The sequence below is a fragment of the Leucopleurus acutus genome (assembly GCF_964270905.1).
Source record: "Leucopleurus acutus genome assembly, chromosome: 9".
Classification (NCBI taxonomy): Eukaryota; Metazoa; Chordata; class Mammalia; order Artiodactyla; family Delphinidae; genus Leucopleurus; species Leucopleurus acutus.
In genome coordinates, this window is record NC_139144.1 from 98,321,726 (window position 1) to 98,345,982 (window position 24,257).

At 37.8% G+C, this 24,257-nt stretch overlaps 1 protein-coding gene across 3 annotated transcripts in view; it reads right to left on the reverse strand.

Moving 5' to 3' along the window:
* TPK1 (thiamin pyrophosphokinase 1) overlaps positions 1-24,257 on the reverse strand; it is a 344,701-nt gene that overhangs the window by 278,601 nt on the left and 41,843 nt on the right. For 2 of the 3 annotated variants that reach the window (XM_082846614.1, XM_082846613.1), the window contains exon 3: positions 8,960-9,031. The exons of the other annotated variant lie outside the window; for it this stretch is intronic. In XM_082846614.1, the coding sequence (XP_082702740.1) occupies positions 8,960-9,031 (72 nt within the window). The remainder of the gene's footprint in view (positions 1-8,959; positions 9,032-24,257) is intronic. 3 annotated transcript variants of the gene reach the window in all.

Genomic DNA, 24,257 nt, shown 5'->3' on the forward strand with positions numbered 1-24,257 from the left:
CCCTGCATTGGCAGGCGGACCCTCAACCACCGCGCCACCAGGGAAGCCCAAGAAGCTTATTCTCAAGGAGCGATCAGGTGATATAAGTAAAAGAAACAAAGTACAAATACTAGGGAGAAAATCTCTTACCTGGGCACGCTAAGGAAGGCTTTGTACATAAGAGGTGGCATTTGAGTTGGACATTTAAGGATGAGTTGAAGTTTGTAAGATGAATAAGTAAAAATCTATTTCAGGCACAAAATAAGGCGGCAGTTCTATTATATCCATCACTAAATACATAGGATGGGGTAGTTATGGAAGATGAGGCCATAGATAAAAACTATATTAGAAACACACTCTTAAAAAAAAAAAAGATAGACTAGGACTAGCCCTTTCAGAGTCAGCTTTAGGAATAACCTTATGATGATTTTGAAAATTTCAAGGTGATTATCAAAAAGTATGTTTCCCTTGAAAGTCCTCTAACAGGGATAATGGATACAAATACATACAATAGGAATAAAACAGCTACTGATACCAAGTTTATTAAAGCTACCAACCAATTCAACCAATCTACACATAAAAAGGACAAGTATCCAATTTCTCTTATTTCAATGAGAATAAACAAAACGGACACCAGAAGTGAGGTAAGAAAGTCCCACAGAATAGAGAAATGGTATAGTAGAAGAGCAAAGGAAGAGGAAAACTTAATATAAATTTCTTAACTTTGGTTTGACCTTAAACTTCAAATAATCAGGGGAAAAGAGGCGTACAGAGTCCTGGGGTGCATAATTTATGAAGGAAAGGGTCAGTACAACAAGGTGCTTTATAGCAGATTTCCACTTCACCTTAAAACAAATCTGATGGCAATACTAATCACTAGCACAGTATCAGTATAATTAGCAGAGTAAGTCACGATTTTGTTAACAAATGCTTTACTCAGCTAAGGTGTTTTTGTTTAAAGACAGAAAAGCATACAGACTGAGCAAAGTAGATGCAATTAAATCAAATGCTATAATAATTTCACAGCTGTTGAGAAGCAGGGATAGATCAAGTTCCATCTGAGGCCTTGTGGCTCTTGATGAAGATGCCGCCTTCAAGAACAGTTGCACCTGTGTCTCTCCCCACCCCACCCCCACCCCACCCCCGCCAGCTCTCCATTCCAGCCACAACCCAGAGCCCACAATTCTGTCTCCAGCTTCAAGCCCAATGTCTGGCACAGAAAGGCCACAACAGGTATCAGTCACAAACAGAACAGAAGGGGAAACAATGATATTATCAAATCAAAGAGCTTGCTTATATTTCAATTCATGAAATGCCACAGGTACCTCCCTTTAAACTGTAAGACCTACCAGATTGGTCAAATATTTCATGACTTAAGCTTCATCCAAAATGAACAGAGTATGTTGCCCATACCTTGATATGGTCTTAAGATTTGTTACCAGGGAAATAAAAGAAAGAAATTAAGTGAAGGAAAGTAATTCCTTATTAGGGGAAAAAAGGTGTGAGACCATAGATAAACACCTGACACTGACATAATCTGATAATCGAGAGAGGCCACAACAGTGAGAGGACCCCGTACCGCAAAAAAAAAAAAAAAAAAAAAAAAAAGACACAGGCTTGCTGAATGGATACAAAAACAGGACCCATACATATGCTGTCTACAAGAGACCCACTTCAGACACATACAGACTGAAAGTGAGGGGATGGAAAAAGATATTCCATACAAATGGAAATCAAAAGAAAGCTGGAGTAGCAATTCTCATATCAGATAAAATAGATAAAATAGACGTTAAAATAAAGAATGTTACAAGAGACAAGGAAGGACACTACATAATGATCAAGGAATCAACCCAAGAAGAAGATATAACAATTATAAATATATATGCACCCGACACAGGAGCACCTCAATACATAAGGCAACTGCTAACAGCTATAAAAGAGGAAATCGACAGTAACACAACAATAGTGGGGGACTTTAAAACCTTACTTACACCAATGGACAGATTATCCAAACAGAAAATTAATAACGACACACAAGCTTTAAACAACACAATAGACCAGATAGATTTAATTGATATTTATAGGACATTCCATCCAAAAACAGCAGATTACACTTTATTCTCAAGTGCACACAGAACATTCTACAGGATAGATCACATCATGGGTCACAAATCAAGCCTCAGTAAATTTAAGAAAACTGAAATCATAATCAAGCATCTTTTCTGACCACAACGCTATGATATTAGAAATGAATTACAGGGAAAAAAACATAAAAACACCAACACATGGAGGCTAAACATTACGTTACGAAATAACCAAGAGATCACTGAAGAAATCAAAGAGGAAATCAAAAAATACCTAGAGACAAATGACAATGAAAACATGACGATCCAAAACCTATGGGATGGGGCTTCCCTGGTGGTGCAGTGGTTTAGAGTCCGCCTGCCGATGCAGGGGACATGGGTTTGTGCCCCGGTCTGGGAAGATCCCACATGCCGCAGAGCGGCTGGGCCCGTGACCCATGGCCGCTGAGCCTGCGCGCCCGGAGCCTGTGCTCCGCAACGGGAGAGGCCACAACAGTGAAAGGCCCGCGTACCGCAAAACAAACAAACAAACAAAAACAAAACCTATGGGATGCAGCAAAAGCAGTACTAAAAGGGAAGGTTATAGCTATACAAGCCTACCTCAAGAAACAAGAAAAATCTCAAGCAAACAATCTAACCTTACACCTAAAGGAACTAGAGAAAGAAGAACAAACAAAACCCAAAGTTAGCAGAAGGAAAGAAATCATAAAGATCAGAGCAGAAATAAATGAAATAGAAACAAAGAAGAAAACAGCAAAGATCAATAAAACTAAAAGCTGGTTCCTTGAGAAGATAAACAAAATTGATAGACCATTAGCCAGACTCATCAAGAAAAAGAGGGACAGGACTCAAATCAATAAAATTAGAAATGAAAAAGGAGAAGTTACAACAGACACCACAGAAATACAAAGCATCCTAAGAGACTACTACAAGCAACTATGCCAAAAAAATGGACAACCTGGAAGAAATGGACAAATTCTTAGAAAGGTATAACCTTCCAAGACGGAACCAGGAAGAAACAAAAAATATGAACAGACCATCACAAGTAATGAAATTGAAACTGTGGTTAAAAATCTTCCAACAAACAAAAGTCCAGGACCAGGTGGCTTCACTGGTAAATTCTATCAAACACTTAGAGAAGAGTTAACATCCATCCTTCTCAAACTCCTCGAAAAAACTGCAGAGACAGGAAAACTCCCAAACTCATTCTATGAGGCCACCATCACCCTGATACCAAAACCAGACAAAGATACTACAAAAAAAGAAAATTACAGACCAATATCACTGATGAATAGAGATGCAAAAATCCTCAACAAAATACTAGCAAACAGAATCCAACAACACATTAACAGGATCATACACCATAATCAAGTGGGATTTATCCCAGTGATTCAAGGATTCTTCAATATACACAAATCAATCAATGTGATACCCCGTAGTAACAAATTCAAGAATAAAAACCATATGATCATCTCAATAGATGCAGAAAAAGCTTTTGACAAATTCAACACCAATTTATGATAAAAACTCTCCAGAAAGTGGGCATAGAGGGAACCTACCTCAACATAATAAAGGCAATATATGACAACCCACAGCAAACATCATTCTCAATGGTGAAAAACAGAAAGCATTTCCTCTAAGATCAGGAACAAGACAAGGATGTCCACTCTCACCACTATTGTTCAACATAGTTTTGGAAGTCCTAGCCATGGCAATCAGAGAAGAAAAAGAAATAAAAGGAATACAAATTGGAAAAGAAGAAGTAAAACTGTCACTGTTTGCAGATGACATGATACTATACATAGAGAATCCTAAAGATGTCACCAGAAAACTACTAGCGCTAATCAATGAATTTGGTAAAGTTGCAGGATGCAAAATTAATGTACAGAATCTCTTGCATTCCTATACACTAAGGATGAAAAATCTGAAAGAGCAATTAAGGAAACACTCCCATTTACTATTGCAACAAAAAGAATAAAATACCTAGGAATAAACCTACCTAGGGAGACAAAAGACCTGTATGTAGAAAACTATAAGACACTAATGAAAGAAATTAAGGATGATACCAACAGATGGAGAGATATACCATGTTCTTGGATTGGAAGAATCAATATTGTGAAAATGACTATACTACCCAATGCAATCTACAGACTCAATGCAATCCTTATCAAATTACCAATGGCATCTTTTACGGAACTAGAACAAAAAATTTCACAATTTGTATGGAAACACAAAAGACCCCAAACAGCCATAGCAGTCTTGAGGAAAAGAAATCGAGCTGGAAGAATCAGGATCCCTGACTTCAGACTATACTACAAAGCTACAGTAATCAAGATAATATGGTACTGGCACAAAAACAGAAATATAGAGCAATGGAATAAAATAAAGAGCCCAGAGATAAACCCTCGCACCTATGATCAACAACAAAGCAGGCGAGGATATACAATGGAGAAAAGACAGTCTCTTCAATAAGTGGTGATGGGAAAACTGGACAGCTACATGTAAAAGAATGAAATTAGAACACTCCCTAACACCATACACAAAAATAAACTCAAAATGGATTCGAGACCTAAATGTAAGACCGGACACTATACAACTCTTAGAGGAAAACATAAGAAGAACACTCTTTGACATAAATCACAGCAAGATCTTTTTTGATCCACCTCCTAGAGTAATGGAAATAAAAACAAAAATAAACAAATGGGACCTAATGAAACTTAAAAGCTTTTGCACAGTAAAGGAAACCATAAACAAGACGAAAAGACAACCCTCAGAATGGGAGAAAATATTTGCACACGAATCATCTGACAAAGGATTAATCTCCAAAATATATAAACAGCTCTTGCAGCTCAGTATTAAAAACACAAACAACCTAATCCAAAAATTGTCAGAAGGCCTAAATAGACATTTCTCCAAAGAAGACATACAGATGGCCAAGAAGCACATGAAAAGCTGCTCAACATCACAAATTATTAGAGAAATGCAAATCAAAACTACAATGAGGTATCACCTCACACCAGTTAGAATAGGTATCATCAGAAAATCTATAAACAACAAATGCTGGAGAGGGTATGGAGAAAAGGGGAACCTCTTACACTGCTGGTGGGAATTAAATTGATACAGCCACTATGGAGAACAGTATGGAGGTTCCTTAGAAAACTAAAAATAGAATTACCATATGACACAGCCCTCCCACTACTGGGCATATACCCAGAGAAAACCATAATTCAAAAACACACATGCACCCCAATGTTCACTGCAGCACTATTTACAATAGCCAGGACATGGAAGCAACCTAAATGCCCATCGACAGGTGAATGGATAAAGAAGATGTGGTACATACATACAACGGAATATTACTCAGCCATAAAAAGGAATGAAATTGGGTCATTTGTAGAGACATGGATGCATCTAGAGACTGTCATACAGAGTGAAGTAAGTCAGAAAGAGAAAAACAAATATTGTATATTAACACATATATGTGGAACCTAGAAAAATGGTACAGATGAACCAGTTTGTGGGGCAGATGTTAAGACACAGATGTAGAGAACAAAAGTATGGACACCAAGAGGGGAAAGCAGAGGGTGTGGGGGTGGTGGTGTTATGAACTGGGAGATTGGGATTGACACGTATACACTGATGTGTATAAAATGGATGACTAATAAGAACCTGCTGTATAAAAAAATAAAATTAAATTTAAAAAATTAATTAATTAATTAATTGATTAAAAAACACAACCAATTTCAGAAATGCAGTTTTGGAGGTTTGTGTTAAGATTCCTTATGATGGATATTCCATGCTGTATTTTGTCACACCCTTTCTGCTGGATATTTAGGTTATTTCCAGTTTTCTCCCATCATTAATAATGTTGAGTTTCTTGCTTGTAAACCTTTGGTTACGTCTTTGGTTGTTTCCCCCCACCCTCCACTCAGGATGAATTCCTAGAAGTGGAATTACACAATTTAAAGAAATACGCTTTCTTTTATGACTCACTGCATATTGCTAAAAAGGGTGTACATTTCAGTCTTTTATAGACAGTTCATGACTGTGCCCTTTCCTCCCCCCCCACAAAAAAAAGAGGTTAAGAAATCTGAGGCCAATAGTCACAAAGGCCAATAATCTCTGATCGCTACAGAAGGTTAGTGAGATACTATCTATATTTTTGTCATTTTATCTATACTCACTAACTATACTTCTGTTGTTTTATCTACCTACCTACCAAATACTTACTTTATGTTCCCAGATTAAACCCAGAGTACAAAACGCTAGACACGTAGGGCTATTATTCCAAGGCTTGTGACCAAGAAAATCATTAAAACTTCACGATGCACTAAAGGGAAAACACACTCAAAAACTTTTATAATCTTAATCTCCCTTGAATCCCTCCTTTAGTCATTTTAAGTAGACTTTATAACATGCCACTTAAACATTGCAGGAAGAAATTAAAACCTTCAGAGTAGTCTTTCCCCTGAAACGAATCTCAGGAAATACCCACTCAACAGAAGCCCTTGGCCTATAGGTTAAAGGTAAAATATAGATTTTATATAAGAGACTAACATTGTGTATCAGCCTTCAAATTTTTCTGTGTTTTAGTCTAGCAGTCCAGCTTCCACCCCTTAATTTCTGCTCCTGCCAAATCTTCACATCCACAGAAATTACAGAAAATGTTGTACATATGAGCTCAACAGCAACAGCACGGCAGCCCCCAGCCATGACTTACTTGCTGAAATGAAATCCCAAACCACAATGCTGACTTCCCTCCCAAACCCATGATGCTGCTTTTTCCTGGGGCTCTCTCTGTTGTGAAAAGCAACAACTCAAGCTCAGAGTTTCCCTGTTTCATTGCTTTACTTGGAAGAGCAGCAACACAAACATAAACCCACAGCCTCTGTTATGAAACTCACAAAAAACCTATTCCTTAGTCTTTGTTAACAGATCTGATTTTTAAAATGGTTCATGGCTCCAAAATGCCAAGAATTATCCTAGAGGCATATATGAAAGAATTTAACATTTCAATAACCTAAAGGAAAGTTATTTTGGAAATGAGAATTATCTAACCATTTCAGTACACAGGACACTTTAGATACCTTTACTTCTCTTCATGTATATTGATACATACTAACCAAGTGTTCATTTTTTTATGCAAATCAAATGATTAGCGGGTGAATGTCAGGCCTGAGACTTTTTCAGATCAAATTCACTGCAGAAAAACTAATGAGATGAAGAACTTCAATCAGCTCAAAAATCTACATCATTTCACACTACGTGCAAAATAGGACCGTTAACTCCCCAAAATATAAGCCTTAAGATGTGGGTTTCATTATCCAAGGTTTCCAACAGTTCCTATCAATGAATATTTTGTCTATTTCTAATGTTTGCAGTAAAACACAGTTGCTCACACACTCTCCTAAAGTGATTATAAAACCTGATGTAATAAGTTCAGGTAGAAAAGATGTGCCTAAGCAGTTTGCTCTGGTATTTAATAGCAATATCAACCATATTAAATTCTTTTATTCCTTGTAATTACTAAGCAATTATGCACCAGACACAGCACTAGGTAATAGTGATAAAGTGACAAAAAAGACCTTTTGGACTATGGTACCCAAATAACTACTTAATTACAAGTAAATGAGTAGTAAGTGCTATGAAAGATAATACTTAAGTAATTGTCTGTGAGGGCAATGTTAGTACAACTATAATGTCAAAGTTTACATTACCTAACTTAAAGATGGCTAAGTTTAGAATACCAAGAGTTTTCATCATGATCCTACCGGGTAAGAAAAATTCTTTTCACAAAATCATGTATAATGATTTATTCCCTCTAGTATCACAACTACCTTTGTCCAGATGTGAGCTTATTAACATAATACATTTGCACTCTAAGACACACAACCTTAATGATGAGAATAACTAAAGAATTCTGGGCTGATGAGACAGTATCAGGAATATGCTTCAGTATATCACAAATCAAGTTCTTCTGCCTATCATTTGACCCAAAACTTACATTGATAACATAGCAGAAGGATCCCTTTGAAAAAAAATCTCAAGAATTCATTAAAGAAGAGCAGAGGTTCAAAACAGCAAATGCTATTTAACATCACTTTGAGTTCATTCCATAAAAATCAAAGAAAAATATAAAAGAGTTAATAGAACCTATTTTTTGTTTTGTTTTGTTTTTTTTTTTTTTGCAGTACGCGGGCCTCTCACTGCTGTGGCCTCTCCCGTTGTGGAGCACAGGCTCCGGACGCGCAGGCTCAGCGGCCATGGCTCACGGGCCCAGCCGCTCCGCGGCATGTGGGATCTTCCCGGACCGGGGCACGAACCCACGTCCCCTGCATAGGCAGGCGGACTCTCAACCACTGCGCCACCAGGGAAGCCCACTAGAACTTATTTTTGACATGAAACCTCACAGGAGTTTAATTTTGTGAAACTATTCCATTTTTAACTATATTTTTCAGAATCCCTAGAGATTCTAATATATTGGCAACATGTCTTCTGTTTTAATGTTGCAAATCCAGTCACCCTGCAGATACCTAATTATTGAATGCCAGAATGAGGGAGGCTTGTGGATGCTTTTTGCTGTCACTGGTGCCAAAAATATTTACACTGGAACAAATACTTGTTGAGTACTCAGGATAAACATACAGCAGTTACGAACTGCAATAGAGTGATGTTATATTGTAATTCTGTCCTTGGAGGTCCACGCTGTGGAAACCACATGTATAAACAGGTTAACAGAGAAGCAAAAATGGATTCTTCTGATAATTCAATAATTAAATCACCTTATTTTAAATTCCACTTTTTGGTATTCCAGTTGGGTTCTGGGATATTTAACAGTCACATTAGTCCCAAGCAGAGTAAGAAAGCAAAGAAACATAAATGCTAAGTAAGGTTACCTTTGCACCAAAGATGACGAAAACATTTGTCCAAAGGCTGATTCAGAATCACAAGGCAGTATTTCAAACTCCCTATGGGGAAAAAAAGCAAAATAACGTAAACAAGTGAACCAAGTCTTTCATTCCCCTCATATGAGTCTGGAATCATACTCTCTGAGACCAGATTTGCAGTCTACATAGAGCTAAATTTTAATCACAGCTAATTTCTTACACCTGAATTTTAAAAGATACCATAGGTTAATTGGATCTACTTTATTCAATATGTCCATCACATTACTATATTGCTGAGGAATTTATCATAAAAATAGTTTATCATAAAGACAATTGGGTACGCTTCTTTTTGTACAGGGTGTGCAGCAAAAATGCCCTTGATATGAATCCTTATCCTTTTGATATATGTAACACTTTGATTCAAGTACCCTTCTACCTGGCTGGTCTGCTATCATCTTGACGTTGTTTGCCAAGTAGCGTAGGTCTAATGGGTGTGTACTTTCACATGCATTTTCATCCTCATTCATATTCTCTTCTTCACTTTCATTCTCTCCCTCCACCCCGAGTTATCTTGAACTCTCCAATGTAAAACTTTGTTTCCACAAAATCCTACTAGTTCTTTTCATGACTCTTTTATTCCAAGTTTTTAGATGACACTCAAAAGACTAAGAAAGATGGAAAAAAGTTACTTCTCCAACAATCATTTCAAGCCTTTTATAATGTACTGTAAATAGTGCAAAGCAGAATGCAATCAGGCTGTTGAAAATCTGTCATTCAGCTCAGTCCAAGCACTCCATTTCATTTATGGAAAGAAATGTTTGTTTGGTGATAAGAAAAATTAACTTTTTTTTTAAAGCAATCTCAGTGTTAGAAATGGAACAAGATAAGGAAATGAAAAGGGCGTGGCATCACCCACAGCAAACGTTATTAAGTGCCGATTATATACCAGTCACCAGGAGTGCAAAGAGGAATAGATTACAGGGTATCTGTGAGAGAAGACATTTATAATAAAGACGATTTATTCCACAATACAGTACAACACAAGGAAGGATATGAGGAATGCTGGGTAACAGATAAATGAATGTGGCAGAAGTTCAAAGCCTAGAAAGTCAGTAAGGTCTGGTGTCATCCTAGAAATCTCTGTGATATGCAGATTTTTGAACTTGATCTTAAAAAGAAGTAGCTGGACAGAATAAAGCAAAGGGCATTCCAGACAAGGAAAACAACACACAGGAAGCTGCTATCCTTTGCCAGTAGGACTGTTACCATGGAAAGTTTAGGAAGCAACACCCTAATGACGTGCACCTAAGACATGAATACTAACATCCCAGATTTTAGACATGCTGTTTAGGATGACGGAGGAATTTCAATTGAGGCACCACGAAGTATTTAGAGTGACAGAGAAATGAGTAGTAAAGGCAATTTATGTACATCGGGGTATCATCCACACAGAGGTGATAGCTAAAGGTCAACACACAGACACAAGCTGAGATACTACAAAGGAAGAGCAGAGAGAGAAAAGAACAAATTACGAACACAAAATTGTCATGTTCTGCTCACCGTTACAGAACAGAAGGACGTCAACAAAGGAAATACGGAAGAAAAAGCCAGAAAGGTAAAAGAACTAAGCAGGCAATTCCAAGAATGTGCCGTCGATCACAGCATGCCGAGGAGACGCCACAGAGCCTAGACAATGAGAAAAGGCCAACGAGCGTGGGAAACTCTCGAAGAAAAGTCTAAAAATTCACGGAGGCAGCCTCAAGATAGTAACGAGAACACGGAGTTAGAAAACTGAGAGATGCCTCTTCTTAAAAAATAAAAACTGAACTGTGAGAAATGGGGGAAAAAGGCAGCAAAGCCCAGAGAAGGTATTTTAAATCCAGAAAATATTATATTCGAATTAGGAGGAGGGAAGTAAGAGAGAGAAGGGAAATGATCTATTTATTCATTTAACAGGTTTTTTTGTTTTGTTTTGTTTTTGTGGTACACGGGCCTCTCACTGTTGCGGCCTCTCCCGCTGCGGAGCACAGGCTCTGGACGCGCAGACTCAGCGGCCATGGCTCACGGGCCCAGCCGCTCCACGGCATGTGGGATCTTCCCGGACCGGGGCACGAACCTGTGTCCCGTGCATCGGTAGGCGGACTCTCAACCAGTGTGCCACCAGGGAAGCCCTAACAGGTATTTATAGAGCACAAAGTAGTCTTGTTCAGGAATTAACACTCCCTCCCCCCACCCCCCTGCCCTACGGCTTACATACTATTGATAAAAACAGGTGTTGAGATTCAGGCACAGGATGACCTATCACAGAGACATACCAAATTGAGGTAGAGGCAGAGTACGGTCAATTTATTTATAAGAAAGTAAACAAGAAACAAAATGAAGATATGGAAGTCAAATGGAACATTTAAAATGACTGCTGTAAGAAACGGACTACAGGAACTGACAGTCCACAGGTTTAAAAACAGGAATTCATTTGGGGTTAACTAACAGGCATAGGACATCAGATCTGCCTATAATTCAGGACTTTTCCCACCAATTCTTTTTTTTTTTTTTTAGGGCAGGCCTGCTAGTTTATTCATATTGAATCTAAACCTTAGATCTCTGGCTTAACAATAACACAGGAAACCTTTAAAGACACAATAAATATAGTGTTAAATCAGAGATGGTTTAAACCAGTCATATAACTTCTAATACTCTGGGTTGGCAACTACAGCATGACAAATTATATACATAAAGATATTTAGGTACTAGGATCTGATGTTCTTTCCTTTTCTCATCTAGACTCCTCTGGGAGTAGAAATAGGAATCGGTGTAAACAAGTAAGACGGTGATGACAGCCGGTTTGAGAAGTGGCAAAATCGCTTGTCAAGAGGTAAAGGGAAGCAAGGAGGCATCTTCGGGCAGCGTTAGAGTGAATGACTGGCAGAGACCAGTGAGCGTCTCACAATATTCATTCTTTAACAACAGAAACCTGAGGGGTTTTTTGGTTTTGGTTTTTACCAAAATGGTGAAAAACCATCTCTCAGACTCCTTTGCAGCAAAATGTAGTCATAAGACTAAGTTCTGGCCAAGAAGATACCCAGAAGAGCCTTATATGTTACTTCTATGGGGGCTCCATAAAGTGGAGGGGGCCTTTCCTTCTGCTTTTCTTCCTCCATCCTGCCATCTGGAGCAAGACTGATGAATGAATGAAAGTCTAGCAGTCACTTGGGATCCCAAGAACAAGGGCAACAGCCTGAAAGAGCCTGGGTCCCTGGGTCCCTGAGGATTCCATGAAGCCTCCATCCCAGCACTTCAACTCCTGGCTCCAGATTTCTTTTATATGAGAGAAAACTAAACTCTTATTTTATTTAAGCCAATAGTATTTGGGGTTTCACTATTCTGTAGAGAGAAACTGAGTTTTAATTAACGCAATGACCATGGTCCAGGCTGGGTTATGGTAAAGATGATCTAGAGAGGAACTGGAGAAGACAAAGAGCAAGCATGCATCAAAACACAGGAAGACTTTAACTCATTCATTCATTCAACAGGGATAAGAGATTCACAGCCTGGCACACGATAAGTGCTCAATATAATGTTAATGGCAAGGAGCTCATAATTTGGATAAACCAATGGTCCTTTAATCTTTGGCAAGATCTCCAGTGCTAGAGGAGGCATTTGACAGTATTGTATGTGTATGTAAGTGAACGAGCAAACTACTCTCTGTCACTGATTCTTTGATATGTGAACTCAGTATTTTTGTGGCTCAAAGAACAATCTGATGAGGGGGTAAAGCATTATTATCCAACTTACTGCTCCTCTAAACTCATACTTTCATTAAGGTATTATCTGTGAAAGCACATTTGCAAAGAATGAAGCCATTTGAAAATTTATAGCACATTTATGATTTACTAATGATGCTATCAATAATCAATTTCTATACATAACATTTATGTTTATCTATTTCTATACATAGAGATATTTAGGTACTAGGATCTGATACTCTTTCCTTTTTTAATCTAGACTACTCTGAAATTATAACTAGGTGAAGTCAGTTTGGCATTTATTTTACATTCAAAACCCTCATGATTACTAATCCCTAGTAGGCTGGGCTTTAGAGAATTCTAATAAGCCCACTTATTTGGCTGTGTGGTTTGTGATATCTGAGTAACTGATTTAACAACTCTGAGCCCACCAAGTATGGAAGATTCAGGGAGATATAACACATAGCTGAGTACAGTGCCTGACACAAAGTAAATAAATACTCAACAAACACAGTTTTTTGCCCCTGGCAAGGACTTTCTTATCTTTCACAACTTAGAGAAAATATTTTACTTTCTTTTTTCCAACCTCTCTCCCTTTCCCCCCCATTAATCATTCTCACCTAAAAACCATAATATTTAATTGCTTCTGCTAATAATTGTTATATGCTTCTTACTCAACAACAGCGGATACACTTTAGGCAAGTAGAAAAAATAATTTACTCATCCCTTTTCTCTTCAAAATTTAACCTAGGTCTTGGCACAAAGAAGTCATGACATAACTGTTTCTAACATAAACTTTAAAAACCACTCACTGTGCTGTTTCCTGTATCACTAAAATAGGTACCCTACAACTAACCATACACACTTGTACACAAACCTAACCATCATAATTTTACGGCGTTCCAAATTTCTTCCCAATTAACCTTTTATCAATTTATTTTTTAAATTTTTATTGAAGTATAGTTGATTTACAATGTTGTGTTAGTTTCAGGTGTACAGCAAAGTGCTTCAGATTATGTATCTATCTATCTATCTATATTTCTTTCTGAGATCCTTTTCCATTATAGGTTGTAACAAGTTATAGAATAGAGTTCCCTGCTATATAGTAGGTCCTTATTGGTTACCTGTTGTAACCTGTTGTACATAGTAGTGTGTGTATGTTCCCAAATGCTTAATTTATCCCTCTCCCACCCAGCTTTCCCCTTTGGTAACCACTGTTTGTTTTCTATGTCTGTGAGTCTATTTCTTCCCAATTAATCTGTAAGACTTTGTGTCTTACAAAATTGCTTCTAATGTCACCATACCCTGTATGAACAGAAACACAATCTTGGAACTTTTTTTTTTTTTTTTTTACTGTAAAGAACAAACCAGGGCAGGCTCAATATTCGTGCCCCTCACTTAATGGAGTATATGGTCCAGTTCTAAACCAGCTACAACCTGAATTCTATTTCGATGGCATTATAAAAGTAACAGACCGAGACCATGAAGGGAAAAAGGGTGAATACCATTATTTCTAACCTCATCATCAAAAAGAAGTCAACATCCAAAGAACTCAAGGCCCAGTGAGATAGTTAAGATTTAAACAGTTCATTGTTGCCAGAAGTTGAGGTGAGGCTAGACTTAGACCTCTCATCATTGAGTCCACTGCCCATCCCACTACACATTAGCTCAAAGGAGGAGAGTTGGTGCCACGCCCATAGTCTTCTATGACTTCAATATTAATACAAGACAATCAACAAGCTGCCAAAGTACAGCATGTAAAAAGCTGGCAGAAGCCTGGAGAATAACCAAACCATTACCAGGGTTTCCTTATCTCCACCTAGCACATGACGAATCCTGACTTATTCCGCTGAATCAAGTCAAATGCAACTAATCTTCATGCTCTTACAACTAACCTTTGTACCGAGCAATCACATGAGATTCTGAAGCAAAAGAACTCATTTCTCAATATGCATCCAATGTTAGTTTTAGCTCCAAATCCTTTTGCAGGGCAACTTGCAGTGTTCCTCATAAAATGTCTTGTAATTCAAAGTTTTTCAAACACGATGAGAACTTATTCAAAACCTCTATGAACATGCATGACGAATCAACTCTCTACTCGCAATTCTCTTACTTTGTTTATTTGTAGGTTATGTCTAATGTTATGAAAGCAGATTAGGTAATCTGATGGGTGCCCAGATCCTCTGAACAATCAGTCCTCCATCTTCCAGCCATCTGGCATTTGATGACTTCCCTGCTCATTAACGATTTTGGTAGATACACACATCTACCAAAAGGCAAATGAAGGAAAGGAAACCAAATGGAAACCAATTTTACATTTTGTTCCTCAATGGAGTTCTTAAATCTTTTTAGAAGGTATAACGTGACGGCATTTCACCGATTTATGAATGAACATTTTTGTACATTTTAGCATTTCTAAAATGCAGTTTAGGATGCATTCAAAATGTATTTTAGAATCAGTGGTATCCTCGCACTGTGTCAGAGTTTGCCATTTTTTCTCCCTTTTTAATGGCATCTTTAAAAATGGTGCATCTTACAATTCATGGTTGCAATTAAAACCTGTATTTAAGCTACCCTTCCTATTATTTTACACCAACATCATGAATATTTGTGAGCTGTATGAAGTTTATAAATAAATCAGTTGAAGTTTATGGAATTAAGATGCCAGGATAAAAGACACTAGGGTATTAACAGAGAATGATCATACTGTTCTCTGCGTTTCTAACAGAAACGAATGTTTATATTTAAAAGCCCTGTGATGCCATGAAAGAGCTGATGATATTAAGAAGGCTACTCATGTTTTGTGGCCAATGAGGAAAATAAGTCCCAAAATAGTTCAAAGAACAACAGATTAAACAAACCAAACCCAATGTGCTAAAACAGTGAAATCCCACAGGAAGGGAAACAAAAATCCCCCAGGGGGACTGGGGTGTCACAGAAGATGCACTCCAGCTGTCATGAAGGTGAGTATGAATGCCCTGGGCAGAAGAGGTAGGGCATTCCAGGCAGAGAAAATACCAAATGCCAAAAGGGGTCAAACACACAAAAAAGTAGCCAACACTGTGAATGGGGAAAAGAGGTGTTAAACAAGGAGGTCATGAGACTGGGATGGCTCTAATGCCTTCTTAGCCTGTGTAAGCAAATGCAAACCTAAGCCAGAGTCAACTATAAATATACCGTCACCCGAGAAAATGAAATTTAAGAACAGCCAATCACTAACTACTAAGCAGGGGCTGCCTGATGCAAATAAATGTCTGCTCAAATAAACTCTTGCAAATTTTAATGTGCCTCCGTTTATCTTTTAACAGGGATAATGGCAGGAGAAAAACCTAGAGAGAGAGAAATGGCAGCCCCAAAGTAAAATGTAGTTTAGGCCATTTTAAGTTATAATGATCACCATTTTCCCTTCCCCGATAATTTCAGCTGGAGATTCTGAAGACTCAAATAATTGTTGTTGGTGGTGTTTTTTTAATGATATGGCTATTATCGGCGTTATTGCTTAGAGCAATGTCAAGGTATTCCAGATAGCTGTAAGACTGTGAATGTCTTCTACAGACTTGACACACTTAAGTTAAAATGAAATAGTTCTTAACATTATTTTTGTTAATCAACTCATGATCCTAAAATTACAGACCTCTCTAACAAGCTAAAAGGAACTTGTGAATAAGATTATGAATGAAATCTAAAGAAGACAGATACAATCTGCTCCCAAGTATAAAAGCCAAAGAATTTATCCCATTAGCATCTGAATATAAGTGCCGGCACAGCAAGCTGTCATCTGAAACTCTTGGCAGTTCCTTCGTTTGAGCCCTGATGAAGCAGGAGCCATTGTAGGGATGTGTGAGGAGGTAATTAGAACTCTTCTTTCCCCAAGTACTGTCAGCCCAAAGAGAATAATAAGGTGCCATGATTTTATCATACGGCAAGCTCTACTGTTAAACTGTGTTATACAGTAACTTCTTATACAATGAGGTAACAGTTGCCGAATGCTTATTATGTACCAAGTACTTAGATCCTCCCCCACTAGGAAAAAAGCTCAAAGAGGACACTCAGTTTTGTCTTATTCACTGTTGGTGCCTGGCACAGAGCAGATGCTCCGTACGTGGTCACTGAATACAAGGATAAAAAAACACACAAGTTACAAATCAAAGTATCGTATATGCACTATTTCATTTAACCCCTATGCAGGGGAATAGAGTCTGCCATCCCAACATAGGTCTCTGGCATACGAATTATTTTAAGCTGGTCATTTTCTCAGGAACAGCACACAGGGAAAAACCTCTGAAAACCAAGTAGTTCTTAACCCTTCAGAAGAAACACTGACATTTATATGGAAAAATCTCCATTTGGAAGGGTGTCTTCCTAGAGGCACCAGGAAGAGGAAAAACTCCAACTGATGGAAATGGAGCCGGCAATGACCTAAATCTACAATAACAACATTCCCTGTGTTTACTGTGCTTTTCCTGATAACCTCTCATAACCTACTCTCCACTCTCAACAATTTCCTTCTTTCGTCTTTAGTTGAGGATGGTATTTGAGATGGGAGTTTCAGCCATTTTGGTGAGTTTTCCTAGATCTCTCCCATGTACACATGTTATTAAACTTGTTTGATTTTTCTTCTCTATTAAACTTTTGTTAATCTGTCTCATGTCAATTTAATTCTTAGACCAGCCAGAAGAACCTAGAAGGATAGAGGGAAATTTCTTTCTCCCAGACAGCTACAAATTATGGCCAAAAAATCCTATATTACTTTTTCCATTTTGCTAAAGGGAAAACTAAGGCTTGAGAAGCAAAGAGACTGACTAAATGGCAGAACAAAGCCAGACTCTCACACCCAAGCCTCTGGGCTTAACCTCTAGGCTGCCCCTTCCATACCTTTGTAGATTTCCTGCCTTGTACTATACTTCTTGCAAAACCCAAGAAGTTTGAGACCAGGAGTTTGATTTAGAAAAAACTCAGAAAAGGCTAAGTGGGAGACTCTCAGTAACCTATCAACAGCTACGGAGTTTCCAGCAGAATCACAGGCTTCCTTATGAAACTTCGAAGAAGCAGAAAACTGATGGGACAATTAAAGGAATCTCAAGGAAAAAGGGCAATTTTGGTGGAGACTTCGGCATTTAAAAGTCCTGTTGTATCAGGGTCTTAAATTTTCCTGATTACCAATATAAGCAAAGCTTCTTCTTTATGTCAGTACTTTTCCTTCTATCAACCTTTTAAAATAGTTTCCCAAATTATATAAAATGAGTATACTATTTTGATTTTTTAAGTGATATTTCATCTAATCTAAGCCAGACTTTATCACAATGACCCGAAGAATGATACACCTCGGTCATGAATGGCCACCTGGCTGACAGTGATTGTGAGTGTTATCCCAATTTAAGGAAGGTTATATAATGTGACAGAAAAGTAAGTCTCTAAAAACCCATGGAAAAAGAGAGAAAAGCTAGAGGGCGTGCAAGAGTGAAAGCTTCTCAAGAACTGAGGGTCTTAAGCTTCTTTCAAAGAGCCTTAGACAAGATGGAGCGCAAAGTACCAGCTCAATAAATAGCAACCAAAAATACACAGAATAACTATTGGTTTGCTTCGAAATTCTGTGTATTTAGATGGCTTCCTTTTTTTAAAAAAAGTAATCTAAAATAATATCTAAAACAAAATTTTCAACAAAAAGAGATGTTTTAAACCATTTTTAAAAAAATAAAGTACCGGGACTTCCCTGGTGGTGCAGTGGTTAAGAAGCCACCTGCCGGTGCAGGGGACACGAGTTCGAGCCCTGGTCCGGAAAGATCCCACATGCCGCGGAGCAACTAAGCCTGTGCACCACAACTACTGAGCCTGCGCTCTACAGCCCGCGAGCCACAACTACTGAAGTCTGCGTGCCACAACTACTGAAGGCCGCAAGCTGAAGAGCCCGTGCTCTGCAACAGAAGAAGCTACCGCAATGAGAAGTCCGTGTACCACAGCGAGGAGTGGCCCCCGCTCGCTGCAACTGGAGAAAGCCTGCACGCAGCAGCAAAGACCCAACGCAGCCAAAAATTAAATAAATAAATAATAAATTACTTAAAAAAAATAAAGTACCAAATAAACTGGAAAAATGGGTCATTCCTAAACCTCTGGGTATAATATTTCATGAGAGACTGCATATTTAAATTTTTTTAAATAAAGAAAATGTAAAGAATGCATGGGAGATACAAGTTACTTCACACATAGATATGACTTAGTGCATAGGGGCCCAACAAATGCAGAAAGGTTTCCACGAAAACAAAAAAATAATTTTACTTTCATAGACTACTTGAGTAGACACTCACCGTAGATAGCAGTAGTTACTATGGTTACCATGGATTTTTATATTATAGTTAATTTATATACTATTCTATACTACTACATGGCCAATTAATCTCAAGGCACATTGTATCTGAAATCAGCAATGAACAGAACACATCAGCTAATATAAAGCTCAAGATCAACCTTGATTTTCTTCAAATACAAAAGAACTACTATGTATGTTTATATATGTTATATACATGTGTTTATATATGTGTATATATATACACACACATATATATATATACACATATATGTGTGTGTGTATATATATATATATATATATGTTGCTTTGAACCAAAACAGACCTACAAGAACTTGAAGTTATCCAAACAAGCAAGAAAAAACGGTCTCCAGATGCAAATGCACACCACCTGAGACAAAGATTATCTCGTTGACCAAACTCTACGCAGGCTATCCTGAACTCTTTTTCAACTACGGCTAACTCTTTGTCTATCTTGGCATTGTCCAATTTTAGCATGAGTCCTGCTAAGTACCCTCCGCCCGCCCACTGCCACCTGCCCTGCGCAATATCTCATGGGGTTCCTCTTCCTCCACCATCCCCCTGGTAATGTCTGGTCACCCTGGCCTGCCTTCTGCAAGAATCCTGTCAGGTTGGCTTGGCCAGAATCCCCCCCTCATCCCGTGATGTTTCCTCTTAAGAATTCTCCATCCACTGACCCTGCTCCTTGGCCGTAAATTCCCACTTGCCCATTGAGTTCAATCTCTCTCCCACTGCAGGACCCCACTGAAGTGGTCCTACACCTACTACCACGATCCCTCCCCCCTTGAATCAAGCCTTCCTTACTGTGCTTTAACAAGTGTTACTGAATTCTTATTTTTCTTTAATAGCTGGAATTTTTTTTTCTTTAACACCTATTAGATAAGAGGGAGAAAGTGAAAATAAAACACATTTATAGTGGGCATGGTTATACACGCAAGGACTTCCTCATTTTTCTGTACAATTTTTATAGAGAGAGAGGCAAAAAGAGTAGTAGACAATGAATCAAGCACGAGAAAACACAAAAGTTTGTGGTCAGAAATTTTAATGAGGTAATTATGACTGAAAAATTGAAGAATAGCTATAAAAGATCTTGATAAAGCTACATATAACAGAAGCTCAAATAAGTCTGAAAAATTGGGGGTAATATCTATGGCAGAGAGAGTAAGATGCAGTAATTAGGCTTAATGGCAAAACAGGCATATTGATTATGGAACAGAAAGAAAAACTGTGTGTAGGCTCATTCCCAGGTTAAATATATTATTTCTTTTGGGGAAGACCAGGGAAAGAAGGGCAGACCAGGGAGAGATGGAGGGAAACATAGGAGTTGATAAACATGTATATTAGGAACCATGAAGCAACATAAAAGAAATCACAGACCTAATCTTTATCTCTGACTACCAAATGGGAAAGTCTCACTGAGACAAAAGAACTGAGTCTAACCCCAAAATGTAATAGAGTGACCTATTACAACCCTCCTACACTTTCTCATTAATTCTCCTTTGTAGAGCAAGGTGAAGTAGCCACAGATAAAATATTGGACTTGGGTTCCATTTCTGCCATAATTAATGAACCTGGGCTCCATAAAGTCTGGAAGACACCTTTATCTGCAGCTCTCAACAAATAATAAACGCCTTTCATGTATCTGTAAGCTTCCTAAAAATCAGTTTCTGGGCCTCAGTTTTCTCATCTATCTATTTATACAACACGTCTTTTACTGTGCTTGGCATTTTTACGAGCTTGGCACAAAGGCACCTGAGATAGAAACCCTGTACCTGCCCTCAGACATCTCAAAGTCTAGCAGGAGACAGATGATCAACATAAGGTTGTGTGAGAGAAATAAGTAAAATAAAAAGGTAAGAACAAACCTAATAAGACTGGCATGTGTGGCCTCAGGGCCAAATCTATCCTAAAATTAAAATTTTTCACCAAAATTAGTCTTAATCTAAAGAGTTAAATAACATCCATCCATTTCTCAACGTATCACTACCACCAACTGTCTTGAATTTAAAATTATATCTCAATAAAATTAATTATAAAATTGATTCATTTAAATTTGAAACTATTTATTTGAAAGAAGTAGAGAAGAGAGTAAATTCTTACACCCTTGAGCCCCACTCAGGGCTCAGATTTAATAGGGACCATCTCAAAAACTCCACCACTGGCAATAAAAATTCACCTGTCCTCTACAATGTATCCACTTCCAGTCATGAGGCCTGCCTTTGAGAAGATGTCCTTTAAGGAAGAATCTGTATGGATAAAATAGCCCATATAACCACAAAGGAAATCTACACCAGCCTAAACCAACCCATGAAGTCTTTCTTTACTAAATGTATCTTTTTAAAAGTTCAAAGATACTTAAGGATAAGAATATTAAAGAAAAAAAAATCAATGAATTACAGAACAACCACCTCAAGATGATATGCAGGGATGAAAATGAGAGCTTCTCTAATAGATATACCCTCAGAGATTTGAGGATATTATGAGGATAACCAAAGCAAGGAAGGGAGGAAGGAAAAAAGTAATGAGGAAAGAGAGAGGAGACAGACAAGTTAAACAAATTCAATACAACCAATAAACAACAAAATAGTCTTTGCAAATGTCATTATAGATGTAACAGATTTATTAAGGAAACCTCCTAAAGTAAAAGGCAAAAGGACAAAGAAGTAGGAAATACGACCAAAGAAGACATACAGATGGCCAAGAGGCACACGAAAAGCTGCTCAACATCACTAATTATTAGAGAAATGCAAATCAAAACTACAATGAGGTATCACCTCACACTAGAGGTTAGAATGGGCATCATCAGAAAATCTACAAACAACAAATGCTGGAGAGGGTGTGGAGAAAAGGGAACCCTCTTGCACTGTTGGTGGGAATGTAAATTGATACAGCCACTATGGAGAACAGTATGGAGGTTCCTTAAAAAACTAAAAATAGAATTACCATATGATCCAGCAATCCCACTACTGGGCATATACCCAGAGAAAACCATAATTCAAAAAGACACATGCACCCCAATATTCATTGCAGCACTATTTACAACAGCCAGGTCATGGAAGCAACCTAAATGCCCATCGACAGATGAATGGATAAAGAAGATGTGGTACATATATACAATGGAATATTACTCAGCCATAGAAAGGAATGAAATTGGGTCATTTGTAGAGATGTGGATGGACCTAGAGACTGTCACACAGAGTGAACTAAGTCAGAAACAGAAAAACAAGTATCATATATTAACGCATATATGTGGAATCTAGAAAAATGGTACAGATGAACCGGTTTGCAAGGCAGAAACAGAAACATAGAGGTAGAGAACAAACGTATGGACACCAAGGGGGGAAGAAGGGGTGGGATGAATTGGGAAATCGGATTGACATATATACACTGATATGTATAAAATAGATAACTAATAAAAAAAAGAAGTAGGAATACGAGAGAAAAGAGGCATAAGGAAATACATTAACAATTAATGTAATAAAATTAAGAGTAAATACAACTCAAGATTTCTCCTCTTTGGGGAAGATATTATTTAAAAAAATAAACTCCTTAAGCAGAAATGAAGATGCAGTTTGTTTGTTTTTCCTGAGAATCTGGTAACAGGTTTCTAGTATCTTTTTTGAAAGCAAATATATACTCAATTATCTAAGTTATTTTGTTCACAGTCAGCCAACTGTGAGGCTTGATTTGCTTTTACATTCCACTCACCTCTTTGTCCAAAATTCATTAAGCAGTTGGCATTCGATATTGAACACCTATAGTGCTCATTATTATTTTTGGTAAAGATATTAGAACAAAGAGAATTTAATTTTGTTCTTTGAAGACAGATTTACAATGTGAATCCATAAAATATCTGTCAACTCAAGAATCTAGGGCCAGTTTCTTTCACTAGTTCACATAAAAAGATCGTTTTGTTTGTTAAGTAAACATTTTCTGTTTGCTGTGCGTTTTGTGGGACCAGACTTGCAAAAATCTGGAATAAATTTTTAAAAGCATGATATTTAAACATATCCTGTAAATATATACTCAAGATCTTCCAAGAACAATGTAAGGTTTGAAATGTAGTCAATTTCTTAGCATGATTATACCGAATTCTATAACAAGTTCCACTCTCTATAATAATAGTGTGTGTGTTTTCCTTTCCTTTGGACATGAATAATCAACAATAGATCTAAGAGTTGCGAAGCCTCTTGGAAGTAACCTAGAACTGTTTCCAATTCATCAAAATCCTAAGGACTTTTTCCAATTTCATTTTTTGGGTAGGTAGTTAATGCACTAGGAATTAATATTAAGAGATACAATAGGATATACAGTGAAACAGTCATTCTTTCCAGTCCCCTACCAACCAGTTCCCCTCTCTGGGGTGAATAATTTTACTCATTTCTTAGAACTCCTTTTGAATATTAAAAATGTATATTTTTACTATCTCTTCACTGGGAGTAGTCATATAACAAAAAAATGCCAAGCACTGAAACATTTAAATGACTTTATCTCAAGGGCGTGCATGTACAACCATTCAGTTTACAGGCAACGTTTGGTATTCATGCCTCTTGCAATAATTGTGGCATGCCCCAGAATCACGAGCACAAAGCAAAATTTCTAGAAGATGATCACACTTTGGCTTGAAGAAAATATAAAGATCTCACTAAATATGGTAGTTGTTTTAATTAATAGGGGGGAATAAAATACTTTACACTAAGAACAACTACCTAGCTGTAACTTCCATTCACAGTGTCTACTTGGTTGTGGACTCCAGAGGTTACTGAGTCACTGATTTCTAAGGAACATTGTGGATGGTGCTCCTTAAAAAATGCTACATACAGTATACAAAGTGGACAAATTAAGGAAGTGAGGTAAGGTACTCTTTAAAAATATATACACTTATTACTCTCTTCCTCTTCATGAATAATTCAGATGAGCCAGATCCTGGCAAGTGTGCACATGTGAGTATCTTTTCGGGGGCAAAGGGTGTTGCGGCATCAGAGCCAAAGGTGAAGAGGGCCACCCACCATGGGATGTCAGAGCTCAAGTGAGGAGGGGGGATAATGGAGCAGTTGTGAGGATTAAATAACATGCAATACTCAGCACATGTCTCGCAGGGTATGAAGATCCATGGCTGGAGGGAGTCTTACCCGTTTCATTTGTCGCTGTAGCCTCAGGGCCTAGAAGGTGACTGCCATATAATAAATGTTCAATCCTCTTTGCAAATGAATAGACATAAAGCCTCTACTGAATATTG